This window comes from Microcaecilia unicolor, chromosome 11 (assembly GCF_901765095.1).
Source record: "Microcaecilia unicolor chromosome 11, aMicUni1.1, whole genome shotgun sequence".
NCBI classification, from domain to species: Eukaryota; Metazoa; Chordata; class Amphibia; order Gymnophiona; family Siphonopidae; genus Microcaecilia; species Microcaecilia unicolor.
This window is the reverse complement of record NC_044041.1, coordinates 127,399,624-127,421,570: the sequence shown is the minus strand read 5'-3', so window position 1 is coordinate 127,421,570 and position 21,947 is coordinate 127,399,624. Positions and strand designations below refer to the sequence as shown.

General features: G+C 45.2%; 1 protein-coding gene across 2 annotated transcripts in view; it reads left to right on the top strand.

Annotated features, from left to right (window-relative positions):
- The window catches only part of LOC115479604 (solute carrier family 22 member 6-A-like), a 62,495-nt gene that overhangs the window by 24,238 nt on the left and 16,310 nt on the right, over window positions 1-21,947 (top strand). For both annotated transcript variants that reach the window (XM_030217625.1, XM_030217624.1), the window contains exons 5-8: window positions 1,096-1,264; window positions 1,748-1,871; window positions 3,382-3,497; window positions 9,872-10,086. In XM_030217625.1, the coding sequence (XP_030073485.1) occupies window positions 1,096-1,264; window positions 1,748-1,871; window positions 3,382-3,497; window positions 9,872-10,086 (624 nt within the window). The remainder of the gene's footprint in view (window positions 1-1,095; window positions 1,265-1,747; window positions 1,872-3,381; window positions 3,498-9,871; window positions 10,087-21,947) is intronic.

Sequence of the window (21,947 nt, the reverse complement as noted above, 5' to 3'; positions counted from 1 at the left end):
GAGCAGTGATAATTTTGTGCCCACCCACTTTAGGCTCAGGCCCACCCAAAATTGGCTGTCTGGCTACGCCACTGTGATGGACATTTGTTCTGTCCCAGTGTGGCAATACTTATGTACTTATGTACTAGCTTTGATCATTGGCTCCTAAGTGAGTGTTTACTTGTGGAAAATTCCACTTTGAAAATTGCCCACCCCTTCTTGGGGAGACTGGGCAGCACCAGGAGATGAGTTGGAGTGAGCTGCAGGAAATTCACACGAAGATTTAATTTTGAGATCCCTGCACTTTTTTCCTCCTGCTTTTCCCCTGTTGCAATTTGTGCCTGCAAAGAATGTAGAACTTCAGCACCAGAGGCCAGGCAATATTTGCAAGGGAATCTTTGTGATAAGTTTTCCTTTCAAAATCTAATTGCAGGTCACTGAACATTTCTCTCCATAAATACACCCGGGGACTGATATTTAACTACGGTGGTCAGCAGTGAAGTAAAACGTTATTCATTGCAGTTAAAATAAAACTGGATAGACAGCACCAGTGCTCAGATACTGGCCAGTGCTGAATATCTGGATTCAGTACAAACCTGGAAGTACTATCCATTTGCAGTGTTAGTGAATCGCTAAGCAGATAGCAAACCAGATTAATTTAGGACAGCCTTTTTGCCATCCTAATTCTATCTGGTTGTTATCAGGCTAGAGGTCTGAGTATTACAGCTAACCACAAAACCTCTAGCTCTGCTCAAGCTCCATCTATGGACTGCCCTAGCACTATCGAGCTAGTCAAAGGGAGTATTCAGCTGCCCTGCTAACCAATAAGTGCCTTTGAATATCAGCCCGCTGTAGTTTGCTCCCCTGCCCAAGTATCCCTCTAGATGCCTCTTTTTACATGGACAAGAAGCATATCTGTTGCAAAGCAATGAAAATAACTTTAGCCTGGTGAAAATCCACTTATTAGATTCAGTCTTTTTATGTAAAACTCATTTGCCCCCATCTATGCATTGCCTTCTTGATTAAGACCATCCTTTTCTATGACCCTTAAGTGTCCCACCTTGTGGAAGTATCTCTCATAGGGTTATCTAATTACAAACACCTTTTCTCTTTCAGTTGTTGAATGGATTCCCACCAGAGTGCGCGCAATCACTGTGACATTTACTGGATATTTCTACACCTTTGGCCAAATCTTCCTAGCGGGGTTGGCTTATGCCATTCGGGATTGGCGCTTGCTGCAGCTCATTGTCTCCCTGCCTTCTTTCATTTTCTTCCTCTATTCCTGGTATGTAGCCTTGGTTGTCCCCACCTGCTGCCTGTAAGATAGCCTTCCAGTTTTAATTAAGCTGGATAGGTCTCATATGGGGGCGGGGGGAGAGGGCAAAACCAGGACCAGATTAGTCTGTCCTGCTGAAACTGAACCAGTTTGCCATGCTACACATAGGCAGGGCAGAAATCAGCCATGGCATTTGGATGCTAATGTAAGCAACATATACAGCAGTCAAAGTACCTGAGCTAATAGTGTGATCTATATGGACCCCTGGTGGTAAACTACAGGAAATGCAGCTGAAGGTTGGTGGCTGAGCTCCCATAGCTTAACTATCAGGAAGTCTCACTCTTCTTCCAGGCTGGTTAACAACACTGAAGTAGCCACCCAAAAGGTCACTGGCTCCAGTAAAGCAATTGTCTTTAAAGGAAAGAAAAAAAAAAAGCTAATTAACAGATTTAAGAATTAAAAAAAAAATTCATATTTGTTTGATTTCCACAGGTGGCTTCCCGAATCAGCACGGTGGTTGATTCTCACTAAGAAGCCTGAGCAGGCAGTGAGGATGCTGAAGAAAGTGGCAAAAATAAACAGAAGACATGAAGAAGGAGAAAAGCTGACCACCGAGGTACAAACCTTCCCTCTTACCACCTCCAGTTAGCTGCCCCACTGCCAATGGTGGAGGAGTTTAATGAAGATAAGAAGCCATGCTATGTATCCTTTTGGTGGTTGGAGTTCAGAAGGGAAAAGAGGGAGGACCTGGTGAGTGGGTGGGGAAAAAGACAAAGAAAGACTGAATTTACTGTGGACGCTGTCCCATGGTTACACAGGGAAGGACATCTCTTGAACATGATGCCACTGCTAAGTGTCACAGGTTGCACTCCCAAAGGCCTGCTCTGAGTACCTCTTCATCTCCCATCACCTTTCAATTCTTCTGCAGTTCCGCTTTAAGTTCATTTCTATTGCCTCCTTCTCAACCCCTCCAAAATTCCTCTCCAGCTGCTTGCCCCCTACCAGAGCGCTCTACATCTTCTAATGCCCTTGTGTTTCTCTATTTTTAGTTTCCTTTTTTCTGCATCTCTCCCTTCTCATATCTCTCCATGTTCATCTCTATTTCATAAGATGGGCCATGCTGCCTCAGACCCCAGGTCCATTAAGCCCAGTATTCTGTTTCTGACAATGGTCATAAGTACATAAGTGTTGGCATACTGGGACAGACCAAAGGTCCATCAAGCTCAGTATCCTGTTTCTAACAATGGCCAAACTAAATCACAAGTACCTGGCAGAATAAAAAAAAAAGTAGATTCCATGCTGCTGATCCCAAGAATAAGCAGTGGATTTTCCCCACGTCCACCTTAATAATAGCTTCTAGACTGAATACAATTTACTAGCAGGTAAATACACAACAGTGCAGTTTTGCTCTCTACAGAAACAGGCCCTATCTCAGTATTTCTTCAGGTCAGTCAGGGTCACTAGGATGTATCCACCAGATTCCAAAGAATATATCCATTTCTTATTGCTTGTTACCAGGGATAAGTGGTGGCTTTCCTAAGTTAATGTTGCTAATAATTTATCAGCTTCCTCCATAAACTTGTCCAAACCCTTTTAAACAATGCTATGGTAGAAGACTTGACCAGTTTCATATTCCTTTCTCTTACCCCACTCTCAAGCTTGCCCTCCTTCTCCCCATTTCTCCTCAGATTTCTGTACCACTGCCAGGTCTCTATCTCTCCATCTCCCCCCACACTCCGGTTCCTCTCAGTTTCTTGGGGTACAGAATGATGGGTTGAGTAGTGGCAGTCTGGTAGAGTGGTGAAGCAGAATATTCTCTCTGTCCCTTCAGATATATCATACATCTTTCCTTTCTACTAAATCTGGGCTTTTAAATATGGCTTTTTCACAAAGGGATACCCTGTAGTCTGGCCTAGTCTGACCACCTTAGTTATGAGCTATGACATCATCAGAGGGCTTAGGTTAGTTCAAAGGGTTGAGAAGTCACTGATTCAAGGCTGTGGCTTCAATAGCAGAGCTGCACTACTTGGAAAGGCTGTGATGTCACAACCACCAGGCTGACATCAACAGAGGAATTGGACTGGTATCTCACTGGTTTCTGAACCTTGGCATGTTCTCCTTCCTAGGTCCTGAAAAGCAGCATGCAGAAAGAAGTAGCTGCAAGTGAGTTCACCTACACTGCTGCTGACCTAGTGCGCACTGCTGTCATACGACGCATCTCCTTCTGCCTCTCCTTAGCCTGGTGAGTGGGCTCTTTTGCTACAGTTGTTAATGACATGCTGACGTAGCTGGGACCTCTAATAATGGTTGTATGTAAGGGTTGATAAGATCTTCACTCCTGTACTTAGGGCATCGTACTGGAGGCTGCTATTCAGTTTTGTTATTTTGTAAATCAAACTTTATTTATTTTTCTTAATATTTTAAACAAGCACAACCATGTGCATATCAACTTCTCTCTGTTATGCATAAGCAGTAGCAATGCTATGAATTCCACAGGTAAAGAAAACACAATATGAAATGTAGTCTTAACTTTGCCTTCTCTTAACATATCCAGAAAATGGCCACCACTTTTCCAATAGAGCATGAGCCATTTTTTCACACATCGTCTTTTCACAAGGCTTGGCTATCCATTCTGAAGGGTGAAGTTCAGGAGGCTTCCACTTTCTAGATATCACAAAGAGCAACATATAGTTAGGATGTCACAGTTGTTTGAAACAGTGTCTCCCTAATTCTATAACCTTAGCACCTAAATGTAAGTGCCATTTACGAGCTAAAATGATAGAATACTAGCAGTTATGTGCATGAATGTAACAGCCTTACGTGTAAGTGCTATATGTGTGCTTAGCGATATTCTATGATGTGAGCGCACAACAGCATATAAATGCAAGAGGACATTTACAGGGGGAGGCACGTGGGCATGTCAGTTACCTGATACTAGGGTCCACCTTGGGGGTCAGCACCCAAGAAAAGGGATGGGAAATAAGACCGAAAATAGTATAATGTCTCTGTATTGCACCATGGTGCGATCTCACCTTGAGTATTTCTTTCAGTTCTGGTTGCCGTATCTCAAAAAAGATATAGCAGAATTAGAAAAGGTTCCAAGAAGAGCAACCAAAATGATAAAGGGGATGGAACTCCTCTCATATGAGGAAAGGCTAAAGAGGTTAGGGATTTTCAGCTTGGAAAAGTAACAGTTAAGGGGAGATATGATCGAAGTCTACAAAATCCTGAGTGGTATAGAACGAGTAGAAGTGAATCAATTTTTTACTCGTTCCAAAAGTACAAACACTAGGGGACACTCGAGGAAGTTACATGAAAATACTTTTAAAACAAATAGGAGGAAATATTTTTTCACTCAACAAATAGTTATGCTCTGGAACTCTTTGCTGGAGGATGTGGTAACAGTGGTTAGCATATCTGGGATTAAAAAAGGTTTGGACAAGTTCCTGAAGGAAAAGTCCATAGTCTGCTATTGAGACAGACATGGTGAAGCCACTGCTTGCCCTTGGTAGCATGGAATGTTGCCACTATTTGGGTTTCTGTGAGGTACTTGTGACCTGGCTTGGCCACGGTTGCAAACAGGATACTGGGCTAGATGGACCATTGGTCTGACCTAGTATGGCTATTCTTATGTTCTTATACATATGTACATTATAGAATAGTTATTTACACACTAAAGTGCTACATTTAGGCATGCACTTTTACACGTCCTATTGACATATCGCCCGATATTTAAAACTATTTAACCAGCTTGGACCTGCTCCTGGCTGGACTTAAGCCAGCTAAGCATTAATATTCAGTGCTAGATAGCCAGCTATCTCAGCTGAATATTACCACTTAATGGCTAGTCCGCTATGAGGCATATTTTCAAAGCACTTTGGGAGGCTAAGTTCCATAGGTTTCTATGGAACTTTGGGAGGCTAAGTGCTTTGAAAATAAGCCTCTATGTCACACGACGTAGCTGATTAGCGCCAATATTCATTGGCTGAATGGCTAAATTTAGTGGCCAGACAGATCCATGTAAATAGCAGGTCTATTTTGGCCGCTATAACTTAGCCGGTCAACTGATGAATATCAGCTTGACCAGCTATATGCATAGTGGCCAAAAAACCCTGGAAATTCAATGAATTTCCAGTTTCCCCGTCAACCGCAGAGTTAAATGGGCTCCCTCCTGAGGTCTCAATATCAGCCCTAGGGAGTAAGTGGGCACGCCTAAACATAGGGACAAAAATGCCAACTTATGCTGGTATTCTGTCATGGAAACTGGATGCCCAGATGCTGTTATATAATTCATGCTTGGCACACTGCATTTTGGTACCTAAATTGTGACACAGTTTATAAATTGCTCTTTATATCGCTATCTCTTTTCAAACCTGAAGAGAAAACAGGCTTATGTATTTCCTTTACCAGGGCCGGTGCTAGACATGATGCAGCCCAGGGCAGATGCTAGGGAGGGGGTCCCAAAGCTTGTTTGCATATTGTCCCTTTTTCAACTTCAGGCAGGTTTGGGGCCCCCAGTGACAAGATCTCTCCAACATCTCTCTCCCCTTCCCATACAGCATCTCTACCTTCCTCCCCTCTACCATCAAGTCTAACATTTCTCCCTTCCCTCCACCCCTATACCCACCATTTTGCCCTCCCCCTCTCACCACCTATCTCCTCTCTATGCAGCTTGTCTCCCTCCCCTCCACCTCATATGCAGCCAAGACTTCTCCCTTCCTGATCCCTCCACCCCTTTGCTGCATCTCTCCCTTCCTCCCCTCTACCATAATTTCTAACATTTCTCCCCTCCTCTCCACCCTTATGTTCAAAATTTCTCCCCCTCTCACCACCTATCCCCTCTCTATACAGCATGTCTCCCTCCCCTCCACCTCATATGCAGACAAGACTTCTCCCTTCCTCACCCCTCCCCCCCCCGGCAGCGCTAAACCGGAAGCCTCTCCTCTGCAAGGAGATTGTTGAGCGGCAGGCAGCAGGCAGCGTGTGGGAATCGCTGCGAGCCGAAGCTGAGCCTGCGACCGGAATCGCTGCTGGACGGGCCTGCAAGGAGGGTGAGGGAAGATGGGGTGAAAGTTGCTGCACGCCACAGGGGAAGGGATGATGGGGAAAAGATGTTGCACAGGGGAGGGAAGACGGGGACAGCAGCTGCATGGGGGGGAGGGAAGATGTAAGGAAAGATGCTGCACAGGGAGGAGGGAAGATGGAAAGATGAGGCGTGGTGGGTGGGTGGGGGAGAAGCTGCACAGGGAAGAAGGGAGAGATGCAGCAAAGGGGTGGAGGGGTGAGGAAGGGAGAAGTCTTGGCTGCATATGAGGTGGAGGGGAGGGAGACATGCTGTATAGAGAGGGGATAGGTGGTGAGAGGGGGAGAAATTTTGAACATAAGGGTGGAGAGGAGGGGAGAAATGTTAGAAATTATGGTAGAGGGGAGGAAGGGAGAGATGCAGCAAAGGGGTGGAGGGATCAGGAAGGGAGAAGTCTTGGCTGCATATGAGGTGGAGGGGAGGGAGACATGCTGCATAGAGAGGAGATAGGTGGTGAGAGGGGGAGAAATGTTAAACATAGGGGTGGAGAGGAGGGCAAAATGGTGGGTATAGGGGTGGAGGGAAGGGAGAAATGTTAGACATGATGGTAGAGGGGAGGAAGGTAGAGATGCTGTATGGGAAGGGATGTTGGACCCAGAACACAAAGGAGAGGGGGAGAGAGATGGTGGACAGTGGGAATGAGAGGGGGAGGTAGACATGGGGGTGGATGAGAGGGAGGGAGAGGTACACAGTAGGTGGTGAGGGGGGGAAATGCTGGGCCATGGGGGAGAGGACAGGAATGAAGAGAAAAGGGGCAGGAAAATATAAGGCTACCAGGGTGGGGTGGGTTGGGGAGGGGATCAGATGCTGGTTAGAAGGGTGGAGGGAGGAAGACGATGGGAATGGTGGAACCCTGTGGGAGAGGCCAAGAGGGGGTGGCAAGGAAATGAATGAGAGATAGTGATTACAGAGGGTAGAAATATGGTAATGGGAAGTAGATTAAAGATAACAGAGAAAGTAGAGATGGGGAGGAGTAAGAAGGGGAATGGGAGAGCTAGTGGGTGAAAGAAGAAGGAAATTTGATAGGTAGTTAAAAAGTAAAAAGGAGACGAAGAAGGGTGAGAGAGAGGCAGAAAAGAGCTACAAAGGAATGATCAATATGTCAGAGGCAGGAATAGTGAGGGAACAGACAGGAGAGAGGAGAAAAGACAAATGGACTGCAGCCGCTTGAAGAAGAATTAGTAGACGACAGAGAGGAAAGCAGAAAAGAGAAATTGGAACCAGCAAGATGGAAAAATAAAATGTCCAGACAACAAAGGTAGAAACAAAGCATTTTATTTTGAACGTTTTAAATAGAATATGTTAGCTTTTGGAAATGTGCATAGCAAATGTCTTTGTACTGTGTTCTGTAGAAAAGGAAATGCATCTCTGTTTTATGTCTCCAGTGTTGCAGTAATGCTATGTTTAACTTCTTGGGGTTCCCTTTCAATTTTTGTCTAAATATTTTTATTTCTAATTTGTGATCCCTTGTTCTGTATTTGGTGAGGGTCTGTTGGTGTGATAGTGGGAATTTGGAGGGGAGGCAAAGAGGAGAGGGAATCGGGGAGGGGGGCCCCTCCTTTATTTTCTGGCCTGGGCCCAAGCAGGTCTAACACCAGTCCTAACCCTTGCTGTATAGCTGGTGAGGATTCCCAGACATCCCCAGCTAAGGACTTCCTCCAAAGGCAGCCAGAACTCCCTTCTACCAAGCTCTGGCAACAGCATCCTTGAGCCATCAACAGCTAAGCATGTGTGGGGTGCTGGCATCAGTGGCTTAGGGTCATTGCTGCTGCCTGCCAAGCTTGGTAAAAGAGAGTTCTGGCCACCTTCAGAGAAAGTCTTCAGCTGACTGAGCTTGAGGATCCTCATTAGCTAAAGTATTTATATTTTGAGGTGGAGGTAGGGTGGAGCAGAGAAAATTTTGTGCCCACCCACTTTGGGCTCAGGCCCACCCAAAACTGGCTGTCTGGCTACGCCAGTGGCTGAAACCCAGGCCAAAGTATCAGCCTGTCTGTCTGACACTGCTGCCTGGATGTCTCAGCGCCATCTGAAACTAAACATGACCAAGACTGAGCTTCTTATCTTTCCCCCTAAACCAACCTCTCCTCCTCCCCCATTCTCTATTTCTGTGGATAACACTCTCATCCTTCCTGTCTCATCAGCTCGTAACCTTGGGGTCATCTTCGACTCCTCCCTCTCCTTCTCTGCACATATTCAACAGACTGCTAAAACCTGTCGTTTCTTTCTCTATAATATCAGCAAAATTCGCCTTTTCCTTTCTGAGCACACTACCAGAACCCTCATCCACGCTCTTATCACCACTCGCTTAGACTATTGCAACTTGCTTCTCACAGGTCTCCCACTTAGCCATCTCTCTCCTCTTCAATCTGTTCAAAATTCTGCTGCACGACTAATATTCCGCCAGGGTTGTTATGCTCATATTAGCCCTCTCCTCAAGTCACTTCACTGACTTCCTATCCGTATCCGCATACAGTTCAAACTCCTCTTATTGACCTATAAGTGCATTCACTCTGCAGCTCCTCAGTACCTCTCCACTCTCATCTCTCCCTACATTCCTCCCCGGGAACTCCATTCACTGGGTAAAATCTCTCTTATCTGCACCCTTCTCCTCCACCGCTAACTCCAGACTCTGTTCCTTTATCTTGCTGCACCATATGCCTGGAATAGACTTCCTGAGCCGGTACGTCAAGCTCCATCTCTGGCCGTCTTCAAATCTAAGCTAAAAGCCCACCTTTTTGATGCTGCTTTTAATTCCTATCCCTTATTCACTTGTTCAGAACCCTTATTTTATCATCCTCACCTTAATATTCCCTTATCTCTTGTTTGTCCTGTTTGTCTGTCCTAATTAGATTGTAAGCTCTGTCGAGCAGGGACTGTCTCTTCATGTTCAAGTGTACAGCGCTGCGTATGTCTAGTAGCGCTATAGAAATGATAAGTAGTAGTAGTAGTAACTATGAATAAACAGGACAAATTTCTTGCAACACTCTATAGATCTCTCATCTGAATTCCCCCACAAATCACCTTACAAGAATTTCTGGGTGTGGATCCTTTTCGGTACTACTGTAGACACACTGCACAAACTCCTCTTCTGGATGTGGAACCTCCTCAGTACTAGCATACACATGGCACACACTCCTCTCCTGGGGAAGAGCCCCTTCAGTTCTAGACACACTGAACTCTTGCATGTAGAACCTCTTCAGAACTAGATACACTGCTCACACTTCTCTCCTGGGTGTACTGTAGAACCTCTTCAGAACTAGACATGCCACATACACTCTTCTCCTTGGTGTAGAACCTCTTCAGAATTAGACACCTTGCATACTCCTCTCCTGGACTTAGAATCTCTTCAGAACCAAGCCCGCTGGATGCCCTTCTCTCTGGGTGTTGAATTTCTTCAGACTTAAGCACATTGTCCTGATGCCATAGGATCCTGTCATATACATATGTCACTAGTTACGGTTAGTGTTTCCAGTTTGCTGAGTTCAAGTCCCAGATAATAATGAGAATAAGAAGAGACTTATGCTTTTCTGCAGGTTCTCCACCAGCTTTTCCTATTATGGCTTGGCCATGGACCTTCAGAGCTTTGGAGACAATATCTACCTGATCCAAGTAATCTTCGGAGCTGTTGACTTCCCTGCTAAATTGATTGCTACTACAGTAATGTGCTACATCGGACGCCGCATAACCATGAATGCATCCCTCGGATTGGCCAGCCTGGCGATACTAGCCAATATATTTGTGCCAAAAGGTGAAGATTCATTTTCATTTTGCTAATAAGAACATAAGACAAACCATGCTAAGTCAGACCAAGGTCCATTGTTGTTAGCATCATGTCTCCAACATTGACCAGTCTGGATCACAAGTACCCAGCAAATCCCAAAACAATAACTCTCAGCATGGGCGTAGTTTGACAGTTTCATTTGGAGAGGCAATGGGTGGGGCATGTCTCTCTCCTACAACCGCCCCCCTCCGCTGCCCCCCCTGAAGTCTTCCAGTGGCGCCCGGTATCACCCTCCCCCGTCTTCCAATCCCCCAAGCCACCGGCAGCCTTAGCAGAAGAAGCACGCACGCTGCTTTAGACCTGCCCCACAGGCCCTTCTCTCTCCTACAGCTTCCCGCCTGCACGGGAACATGAAGTTGAAGGCAAAAGAAAGACTTCCGGGGGCATGTCTAAAGCAGCATGCGTGCTGCTTTCTTGCAGAAGCTGCTGGCGACTCAGGATTAGAGGATGGGGTGGAAGCTCGTTTGGGGGGGGCACTGCCCCCTCGCCCCCCCCAAACTACGCCCATGACTCTCACCTATACAATGGAGTAAATCAGGGGGTTCCCCAACTATAGCTTGGAGAGCTCATTTTTTCAGCCTGCTGTACATTTCCTGACTATGGTTGAATCTGGCCTCTAGACAAAATTTTAGGGGTCAATATTCAAATTGATTTAACAAGCCAGGAGAGAGTCCTGCATGGTTAAATCACCTGTGTGGGGCTATCTGCTCAAGTTCAAATTGAAGTTTAGTTTTATTTGATATACACCCTATATATTCAAGACAATCTAAGCAGTTTGCAATATTTAAATAGAGGAGATAGGGGCTCAGAGACACAATGGGGCTCAACTTCGAAAGAGAAAATCATCCAAAAATTGTCATAAAGCAGCATTTGCATGAATTTCTTCTCAAAACAAACCAATATTTTCGAAACCTATTTGCAGACATATATCTATGCAGTTCGTTTGCAGTGTGTCCAAATCACAAGGGGGCATTTTGAGGGTGGGCTTAGGGAGTTCCTAACACTTGGACATTTTACATCCTTAATGGAACAAAACGAAAACGTCTAGGGCTGAAACTTCAATGTTTTGGTCTAGACTTGTGTTTAGAACAAATAAGGCACAAAAAAGTGTCCTAAATGACCAGATGACCACTGGAGGGAATCAGGGATGACCCCCCCTTACTCTCCAGTGGTCCACCCCCTAAAACTACCCCTAATATTTTCAAAAGCTTCAGAGCACATGTAAATGCCCATGCTGAGATTTGGGTTACAAGCCTCCAAAATAAATTCTTACTTAATTAATACAAATTTATGAAATAAAAAAAAGCTTTCAGAGATTTTTGGAACTGTTTGTAGTCATGGACAGGGCCCCGGCATTGACTATCTGCATAAAACGCAATGGCAGAGAAAAATTGCTGACTGCCACTTGCAAAATGTATTTATTTATTATTAATTAGGATTTCACTGCAAGGGCTGGTGAGGATTGGGATCTCTATGAAATTTGCTGAGCCAGTTGGAATAGGGTCCCCATTGGAATTTGTTGAGTTTGTTGCTATGCTCTATTACCATTACCATTATCTTCTTCAGCTGGTGAATTCTGGAAACCCTGACACCTTTGCTGCCTCAGGGACTGCCATGCTTGAAAAAGACTTGTCTCTTCAACCAGGCCTTTAATGAAAGAAGTAACTGCTAATCTCTTTCACACACACAAGGAGTGACACGGGCTGCACATACTGTAACTGACATAATATTTAACCATCAATCTGACCTCATGTGCACCGTTCTTTAAATTAGTCACCTTACTTTCTAACTCCTCTTACTCTCTTACCTTTCTAAATGCTCCATATTTGCTTATACTGTACACTGTCTACCTGTTCCACTCCACTCATTCTTTTATATACCCAGTGGTGTGCTGGTAAATTTTTAACAACAGGCTCTCTCCCCGGTCCACCTCACCCCCCCCCCCCCCCCATCCAGCTCTGTGCCCCCTGTCCACCTGTGCCCCCCCCCCCCCCCCGAAAAATTGCAGAGCTGGCTATAGCCGGGGGGGGGGGGGGGGGCAATGCATTACTCTCTCCAGGAAAAAAAAATTAAATGATCACAGCTTCCAATCTAATTCATGTTTAATATGGGATAAAATGCCATAAATAAGTAAATAAATATAAACTTTTAACGTTCAGCACCTGATTCTCAAAGTGGACATATTCCAAACACTATAATGAAAATAAAATTATTTTTTTCTACCTTTGTTGTCTGGTGACTTTGTTTCTCTGATCATGCTGGCCCAGTATCTGATTCTGCTGCTCTCTATCTGTTCCCTTGACTCCGTTTCCAGGACTTCCTTTCCATTTATTTCTTTTCTTTCCTCCTTTCTTCTTCATTTCTGGTCCTCCGCAGACTTGACTGTACAGTGGATCCAGCTTCTGCCTATTTTCTCCATCTATGTGCAGTTTCTCTCCTCACTTCCTTTCCCCTCATCTAATCTCCTTCCTCTATCTTCCCTCCATGTCCAGCATTCTTCTCTCTCCCTTCCCTCCCCTCCATCCATGTCCAGAATTTCTCTTGCCCTCCCCTCCATCCATGTCCTGAAACTCTTCTCTCTCCCCTGCCCCCCTCTATCCATCCATACCCAGCAATTCTCTTCTCTGCCCTGCCTCCCTCTATCCATTCATGCCCAGCAATTCTCTTCTCTCCCCTGCTCCCCTCTACCCATCCATGCCCAGCGATTCTCTTCTCTTCCCTGCACCCCTCTACCCATCCATGCCCAGCGATTCTCTTCTCTCCCCTGCCCCCCTCTACCCATCCATACCCAGCGATTCTCCTCCCTCCCCTGCCCTCCCCCCTCCCGCTCCAATCCATGTCCAACGATTCTCCGTTGCCCCATCCTCCCCTCCCGCTCCCATCCATGTCCAGCGAGTCTCCGTCACCCCCGTCCTCCCCTCCTGCTCCCATTCATCTTTTTTATTACCTCCGTCGAAGTGGCCCCGTTATTTAAAGCCCTGCCCGTCTCTAGCCTTTCCTGCTTTCTTCAATCTTGATGAGTTCGTTCCCTCAACCCACCTTCGCGGAAAAAGGAAATGACGTCAGAAGACGGGACTAAGGGAACAAACTCATCATGAAGCAAACAGTGAAAGCTAGAGACGGGCAGCAGGGCTTTAAATAACGCGGCCGCTTCAACGAAGGTAATAAAAAAAGATGGATGGGAGCAGGAGGGGAGGATGGGGCGACGGAGACTCGCTGGACATGGATGGGCGCGGGAGGGGAGGTAAGCATGGCCTGTGGTGGCGCCCTCCTGCCATGCTTACCTCGTTCACTGGCGCCGGCTTGTCCTGGAGAACAACCGGCTCGCAAGATCTTGCAAAATGTAACAACCGGCTCTTGCGAGCCGGTGCGAGCCGGCTCCAGCACACCACTGTATATACCTCTATCATATCTCCTCTCAGGTGTCTTTTCTTCAAGTTGAGGAGCCCAAGCCATTTCAGTCTTTCCTCATAAGGTTGTCGTCCCATCCCCTTTATCATACTTTGTTATTTGAATATTTTTACTGCTGTAATCGTCTATTGCTCATGTTTGATTTATTCTTACTGTACACTGCCTTGAGTGAATTCCTTCAAAAAGTAGGTAAATACATTCTAATAAATAATAATAATAAATAATAATTTACCGCCTTTTTGAAGGAATTCACTCAAGGCAGTGTACAGTAAGAATAAATCAAACAAGAGCAATAGATGATTACAGCAGTAAAAATATTTAAATAACAATACAAAGTATGCCATATTATGGTATACTACTTACAATGTCAACACAATACATAATAGAACATTTGAATAGACTGTGTACAATATAAGCAAATATGGAGCATATAGATAGGTATGAGAGTAAGAGGAGTTAGAAAGTAAGGTGACTAATTTAAAGAAAGGTGCACATGAGGTCAGCTTGATGGTTAAATATTATGTCAGCTACAGTATGTGCAGCCCGTGTCACTCCTTGTGTGTGTGTGAATGAGACTAGCAAGTTAGTTACTTCTTTCATTAAAGGCCTGGATGAAGAGACAAGTCTTTTTCAAGCATGGCAGTCTGTGAGGCAGCAAAGGTGTCAGGGTTTCCAGACTTCACCAGCTGAAGAAGATAATGGTAATGTAATAGAGCATAGCAACAAACTCAACAAATTCCAATGGGGGCCCTATTCCACCTGGCTCAACACATTTCATAGAGATCCCAATCCTCACCAGCCCTTGCAGTGATTTGAAATGTTCTGTGTGTCCCTTCTCTTGAAAGGCTTGGGGTTCCATGGGGTAAGTGAGACAGCAGGAAGAAAGTGACTCGACCCAAGGTCACTCACAGACTCAATGACAGAGCCGAGGATTTGAGCAGAGATGTGAGGAGAAACAGTGATTTGCCTCAATGCCTCAATCTTACCCCAAAGTCTCACACAGAGACTCAGGAGCTACACACACAGCTCCTGTCACAATGCAGGTATGTTTACCTGTGGCTGAAAAAAAGCAGATAATATGAGATGGTTAGAGGGGAAAGAGTATATATGGGTCTTTCATTATGGAGATAACTTTCAAAGTTATCCTTATGCATAAAACAGCGATGCACATAATATATTGTGTGTATTTTGTGAAGGCAACATATATGCCTGTGCGCCATTATAAAATTACTCCAGTGGATAGAAGGTGCACAGGTTGGGAGTAATTCCATAAAGATGAATCCAACATTTAGACACCAAGTATGCATGTAAATGACTAGAACATTGGCAAGCACAGGTGTATGTGTGCACATATGCACCGGAGGGGTGTAGTTATCAACATAGGATAACCAGTTTCACTTCAGGCACACCTTGTGGCTGCACACATCGTTGGTGTAGCAGGCAGGTATCCTCGGGTCCAGCCACCTGAAGAGTCCTTTCTACCTGGAGTTCCCCGAGCAGTCTCAACCCCGTAGCAGTCAGCAGCATGCTTCTAGCCATTCATGCCAGCACTGCCCCCCCATCTTGCACATGCTCAGTTCAATTGGCACCACTGCACTTGCTTGCATTGAGATGCTGGTTGAAGTGAGCATGCATTGGGGGAGCTGGTTTCAGCAGCTGGATACACACTGGTGACTGGCATGGTAATGAGACTTTTTGGGCCTCGGGGACTCCAGAAGATCTTCAGCTGGCAGGGCCCGGAGATCCCTGCCAGCCAATATATTATCTTTACGGGGGAAGGGGAGTGGGCGGATGGACGGACTGAGAGGAAATGCGTGGACCATGCCCACCCAGTCCACCCCCTTGCACACCCAAAAATTGAGGTCTGGCTTCGCTTCTGAGGCTACCATTAAGATGTGCATTGAGACCTAGTTACTAATACCTGGAGTTAATAGTAAAATAACACATTTTAACGGTAGCCCATGTTGATATCTTCCCCTCTAAATACCCATATTTCAGCTATGCACTATTTAATAAAATGATGCATAATGGAAGAGAGCATTCACATGGGTATAGCTGAGACAGAGTATAAATTGGGCGCACATTTCTGCATGTAACAACAATATTTAAAACTATTTAACTGACCAGGAACGGCTCCTAGCTGGTTAAACAGCCTAAAGCTGGCTAAGTGCTAATATTCAGTGCGAGATAACCAGCTATCTTGGCTGAATATTATTGCTTAGCGGCTAGCCCGGTCACCAGCTATTCAGCTCATTTTCGAAGTGATCGCTGGCCATCTTCTGACACAAATCGGAAGATGGCCGGCGATCTCCTGAAACCGGCCAAATCGGTATAATCGAAAGCCGATTTTGGCTGGCTTCAACTGCTTTTCGTTGCAGAGCCGGCGAAATTTTAAGGGGGCGTGTTGGTAGGGTAGTGAAGGCGGGACGGGGGCGGGACTGGGACGTGCTCACGAGATGGCTGGCTTCGCCCGATAATGGAAAAAAAAGCCAGGCTTGACAAGCATTTCGCCAGCTTTACTTGGTCCCTTTTTTTTCATGACCAAACTTCAAAAAGGATCCCCAACTGACCATCCGAGGGAATCGGGGATGACCTCCCCTTATTCCCCCAGTGGTCACCAATCCACTCCTACCCCAAAAAAAAATCCAAGTGCTCGTCAGGGACGTCCTAAATCAAAACTATTTTTGCTCAGCTTTTTCTGTAGTACCAGTGGGATTTCAACCAGTCACCTCTGGATTACAAGACCGGTACTCTAATCACTTGGCCACAGTTCCACTTACTTAGATGCCCCTCCCTTTTGATTATGCCCCTTCAGGTCTCTCTCAGCCAATCACAGCGCATTTAGCTGTCTGTGAGTGGATGAGAGAGACCCCTGTCTGTGATTGGCTGGGAGAGACCTGAAGGGTCATAATCAAAAGGGAGGGATATCCAAGTAAGTGGAGCTGTGGCCAAGTGGTTAGAGCATTGTGCTTGTAATCCCGAGGTGGCCAGTTCAAAAGCCAATCACAAGTAGTTTTGATTTAGGATGTCCAGCACTTGGATTTTTCTCCACTTTTTTGAAGCCGGCCATCTGTAAACCTGGCGATCTCAACATTTGACCTAAATGTTGAGATTTAGCCGGCCCCAACCGTGTTATCGAAGGAAAAGATGGGTGGCCATCTTTTTCGATAATATGGTTGGCACCGCCACTTTGCTGGGCCGGCCCCGAAGATAGCAGGGCATATAGATGGCCGGCGCCGTTCAATTATGCCACTGTATGTCACGCAACATAGCCAGTTAGCGCTAATATTCATTGGTTGACTGGCTAAGTTTAGTGGCCAAATAGATCTGCGTAAATAGCAGGTCAGCTGATGAATGTCAGCTTAACCAGCTATGTTTTTAGTAACCAAACAACAAACCCTGGAAACTCAATGCCGGCCGTCGGATACAGACCCGGCATTGAATTTCCTAGTTCGCTGCTGACTGCGGGAGTTAGCTGAGCTCCCTCCCATGGTCTCAGTATCAGCCCTGTAGGTTATAACATGCTCTTTGTGGAGCCTGTTAGGGGCGATGTTCAGCACTTAACCGGCTATAAGGCACCTCATAAAGTTAGGACTGACTGTTATTTATGCAGTTACCCTGGCCGAATAGTGCTGAATATTGGCACTTAACTGGCCAGGTGCCAACTTTGCCTTCAAAATTCCCCCCCCCCCCCTAAATAGCCGGGTTTCAGTTCATAAGTACATAAGTAATACCATTGTGGGAAAAGACCAAAGGTCCATCGAGCCCAGCATCCTGTCTCTGACAGCGGCCAATCCAGGTCAAGGGCACCTGGCAAGCTACCCAAACGTACAAACATTTTATACAAGTTATTCCCAAAATTGTGGATTTTTCCCAAGTCCATGTAGTAGCAGTCTATGGACTTGTCCTTTAGGAAACCGTCCAACCCCTTTTTAAACTTTGCCAAGCTAACCGCCTTCACTACGTTCTCCGGCAATGAATTCCAGAGTTTAATTATGCGTTGGGTGAAGGAAAATGTTCTCCTATTTGTTTTAAATTTACTACACTGTAGTTTCATCGCATGCCCCCTAGTCCTAGTATTTTTGGAAAGTGTGAAGAGACGCTTCACATCCACCTGTTCCACTCCACTCATTATTTTATATACCTCTATCATGTCTCCCCTCAGCCGTCTCTTCTCCAAGCTGAAAAGCCCTAGCCTCCTTAGTCTTTCCTCATAGGGAAGTCGTCCCATCCCCACTATCATTTTTGTCGCCCTTCGCTGAACCTTTTCCAGTTCTACTATATCTTTCTTGAGATGCGGTGACCAGAATTGAACACAATACTCAAGGTGCGGTCGCACCATGGAGAGATACAACGGCATTATAACATCCTCACATCTGTTCTCCATACCTTTCCTAATAATACCCAACATTCTATTCGCTTTCCTAGCTGCAGCAGCACACTGAGCAGAAGATTTCAGTGTACTATCAATGATGACACCCAGATCCCTTTCTTGGTCTGTAACTCCTAACCGGTAAATTCCCTCTGAAAATTAGTGGTTAATCCCAACCAAGTGAGCTGTTTCTGGCTGGTAAAATTGCTTTGAATATCAACCTGATAGTTATCTGGGCACTGCCACTGAATTTGGTGATCTGGGAAAATTACAGACCGGTGATCCTGATGTCGGTGCCGGGCAAAATAATAGAGACTATTATAAAGAATAAAATTACAGAGCATATACATAAGCATGAATTAATGAGACAAAGTCAACATGGATTTAGTGAATGGAAATCTTGCCTCACCAATCTATTAAATTTCTTTGAAGGGGTGAACAAACATGTGGCTAAAGGTGAGCCAGTCGCTATTGTGTATCTGGATTTTCAAAAGGCATTTGACAAAGTACCTCATGAAAGACTCCAGAGGGGACCGCTGCTTTTTAACATATTTATAAATGATCTAGATAAGGAATAACTAGTGAGGCAATTAAATTTGCCAATGACACAAAGTTATTCAAAGTTGTTAAATCACAGAAGGATTGTGAAAAATTGCAATAGGACTTTATTAGACTGGGAGACTGGGCATCCAAATGGCAGATAACGCTTAATGTGAGCAAGTGCAGAGTAATGCATGTGTCATAGAGGAACCCGAATAATAGCTATGTGATGCAAAGTTCCACATTAGGAGTCACCAACCAGGAAAAGGATCTAGGTGTCATCGCTGATGACACATTGAAACCCTCTGCTCAGTGTGCGGCGGTGAAAAAAGCAAATAGAATGTTAGGTATTATTAGGAAAGAAATGGAAAACAAAAATGAGGACACTAAAATGTCTTTGTATCGCTCCATGGTGCGACTGCACCTTGAATACTGTGTGCAAATCTGGTCACCGCATCTCAAAAAAGATATAGTGGAATTAGAAAACGTACAGAGAAGGGCAACGAAAATGATAAAGGGGATGGGACGACTTCCTTATGAGGAAAGGCTGAAATGGCTAGGGCTCCTGAACTTGAAGAAAATACACCTGAGAGGAGATATGATAGAGGTATATAAAAGAATGAGTGGAGTGGAACGGGTAGACGTGAATTGCTTGTTTACACTTTCCAAAAATACTAGGACTGGGAGGCACAAAATGAAGCTAGAAAGTAGTACATTTAAAACAAATCGGAGAAAATATTTCTTCACTCAACAGTGGCCAATCCCAGTCACAAATACATGGCAAGATCCTAGAAGAGCACAATGTATTTTATGCTGTTTATCCTTATTTCAAGCAGTGGATTTTCCCAAGTCCATCTTAATAATGGCTTATGGAATATTCTTTTAGGAAGCTAGCCAAACCTTTTTTAAACCCCGCTAAGCTAACTACTTTTACCACATTCTCTGGCAAAGAATTCCAGAGTTTAATTACACGTTGAATGAAGAAATATTTTCTCCGATTCATTTTAAATTTACTACTTTGTACTTTCATTGCATGTCCCCTAGTCCTAGTATTTTTGGAAAGAATAAACAAGCGATTCACGTCTAACCGTTCTACTCCACTCATTATTTTATATACCTCTATCTTTTCTCCAAGCTGAAGAGCCCTAGCTGTTTCAGCCTTTCCTCATAGGGCAGTCGTCCCATCCCTTTATCATTTTCTTTGCCCTTCTGTACCTTTTTTAATTCCACTATATCTTTGCTGAGGCTCTTGGCTGTATGTGTTTCTCAAAGATTTTGCTGCATTTTGAGGTCTGAATATGGTCTGTGGTTTCTGAATCTGTGAGGAGGGCTGGTCTTAGGCAGGGGCGACAGGTGCTGCTGCACAGGGCCCCATGCTTCCAGGGGCCCCGCACTGCTGACCCCGACATCAGACCAAGTCTCTCACATTCAGCCAGAGACTCCCACTTATGCGGTCATCTCCCGCTCAGCAGCTTCCCAACTCCCCTTTTCCTCTCACCTTTTCTCCCGAGTCCAGAAGTGCTTCTCTCTACCTCGATCCCACAGCCCCCCACCCCCTGCAAGTCCAACCTATCTTCACTGGGTCCTCCCACCTGCCTTGATCACTGGCAGAGACTGCTTCTGCCAGCACCTTGACCGCCCTCAGAGCTTTCCCTGTGCTGTGCTCTGCCTCCTATGACATGACTTCATGTTTCTGCTCAGACGGGACACGCTACAGGGAAAACCCAAATGTTGGCAAAGGCAGTCTGCCTTAATCACAGCCACAGAGCTCCAGTGATCAAGCCAGGTGGAAGGACCCAGGGAAGTGACAGATAAAGTGGACTCACTGGGGAGGGTTCAGGGGAGAAAAGCACTGGATGGGGAAGAGGAGTGGTTAGGGAGAGAGGTGTGTGCTGCCCATTGGGACTGGGGGGAAGTTGGGAGATAAAGGTGTGCTGGCCATTGGGATTGGGGGAAGTTGGGAGATGAAGGTGTGCTAGCTGTTTGAATGGGAAGGGCGGCTAGGGAGATAGAGATGTGCTAGACCTGCTAGGAAGATGGGGATGAAAGAGAGATAGAGAGAGGCTGGAATGGAGGGGGGATAGGAGGGAAGCGACCACAGGAGGAGAGACACAAGACCCATGGAGGGAAAGAGGGAGATATGCCGGACAGTGGGGAGGAGGGGATAGGAGAGAGAGAGAGAGAAGGGGAGAAATGCTGGACCCAGGGTGGGGTGCAGGAAGAAGAGAAGAGAAAAGGGATAGACAGGGCACAGAGAAGAGAAGCTGAGCATGGAGAAAGCATAGGGACAGGGATACAGTGGAGCAATGATGGAAAAGGGGTAGTTTGGGGGGAGAGAGAGAGGTGATAAATATAAGTTGAGGAAAGGGGACACTAAGATGTCAGATGCTGAACATATGTGGGAGGATAGGAACAGAGACACAGAGGAGAGATCCTGGACAGGACAGATAGTGACATGGAGAGAGAAGTGTCAAATGTACAGGAGACCTGGAAATACAAAAGAATAGAAAAACAGAAGAGACACTTGGACCAAATAGAATGGAAAAATAAAATGCTGAGACTACACAGGTAGACAAAATGTATTTTATTTTGAATGTGTTAATTGGAACATGTCAGCTTTTGGAAATCAGTATCTCTGATGATATCTTGCATTTCAGTTTCTCTAGTATTGCTGTATATGCAAGTCTGACCTGAGCTTTACAGTTTTTATGACTATATCTGTGGTTCCTTATTTCATATTTATTTATTTATTTATTTATTGCATTTGTATCCCACATTTTCCCACCTATTTGCAGGCTCAATGTGGCTTACATTGTTCCGTTATGGCAATCGCCATTTCCAGAGTGAGAAATACAAGTGTTATTACATTAAAGAAATTGATTGGCATAGTAGATTAAGCAGGCAAGTATCAGGAGTTCATATTCAGAATAAGAGTTAGGGTGGTATTGCGTTAATGTTCATTCGTGGTACAGTAGACCTTGGTAGTCAAGTATATAGAGTTAGGTTTTATCCAGTTCAGGCTTGAGTTTCATTGTCTGGTAATTAGGATGGATCATTGTGGTATGCCTTGTTGAACAAGCTGGTCTTCAGTGATCTCCGAATGTTAGTTAGGTCAGGTATTTTTTTCATGGCGAGTGGTAATACATTCCATAGCTGCGTGCTTATGTAGGAAAAGCTGGATGCGTATGTTAATTTGTATTTTAGTCCTTTGCAAGTGGGGTAGTGGAGGTTCAGGAATGTGTGTGCTGATCTTTTAGTGTCTATGAGGTCTGACATGTATACCAGGGCCTCTCTGTAAATTATTTTATTTATTTATTTATTTGTTGCATTTGTACCCCACATTTCCCCAACTATTTGTAGGCTCAATATGGCTTACATAGTACCGTCAAAGGCATTTGCCCAGTCGGTGGATAACAAATACAAAGTTGTATAGTGATCGTATGAGGTATAAGTGGAGGGTCGGAATGGATGAAGATTGCGTGATGTCCTGTTCGATCATAGTCAT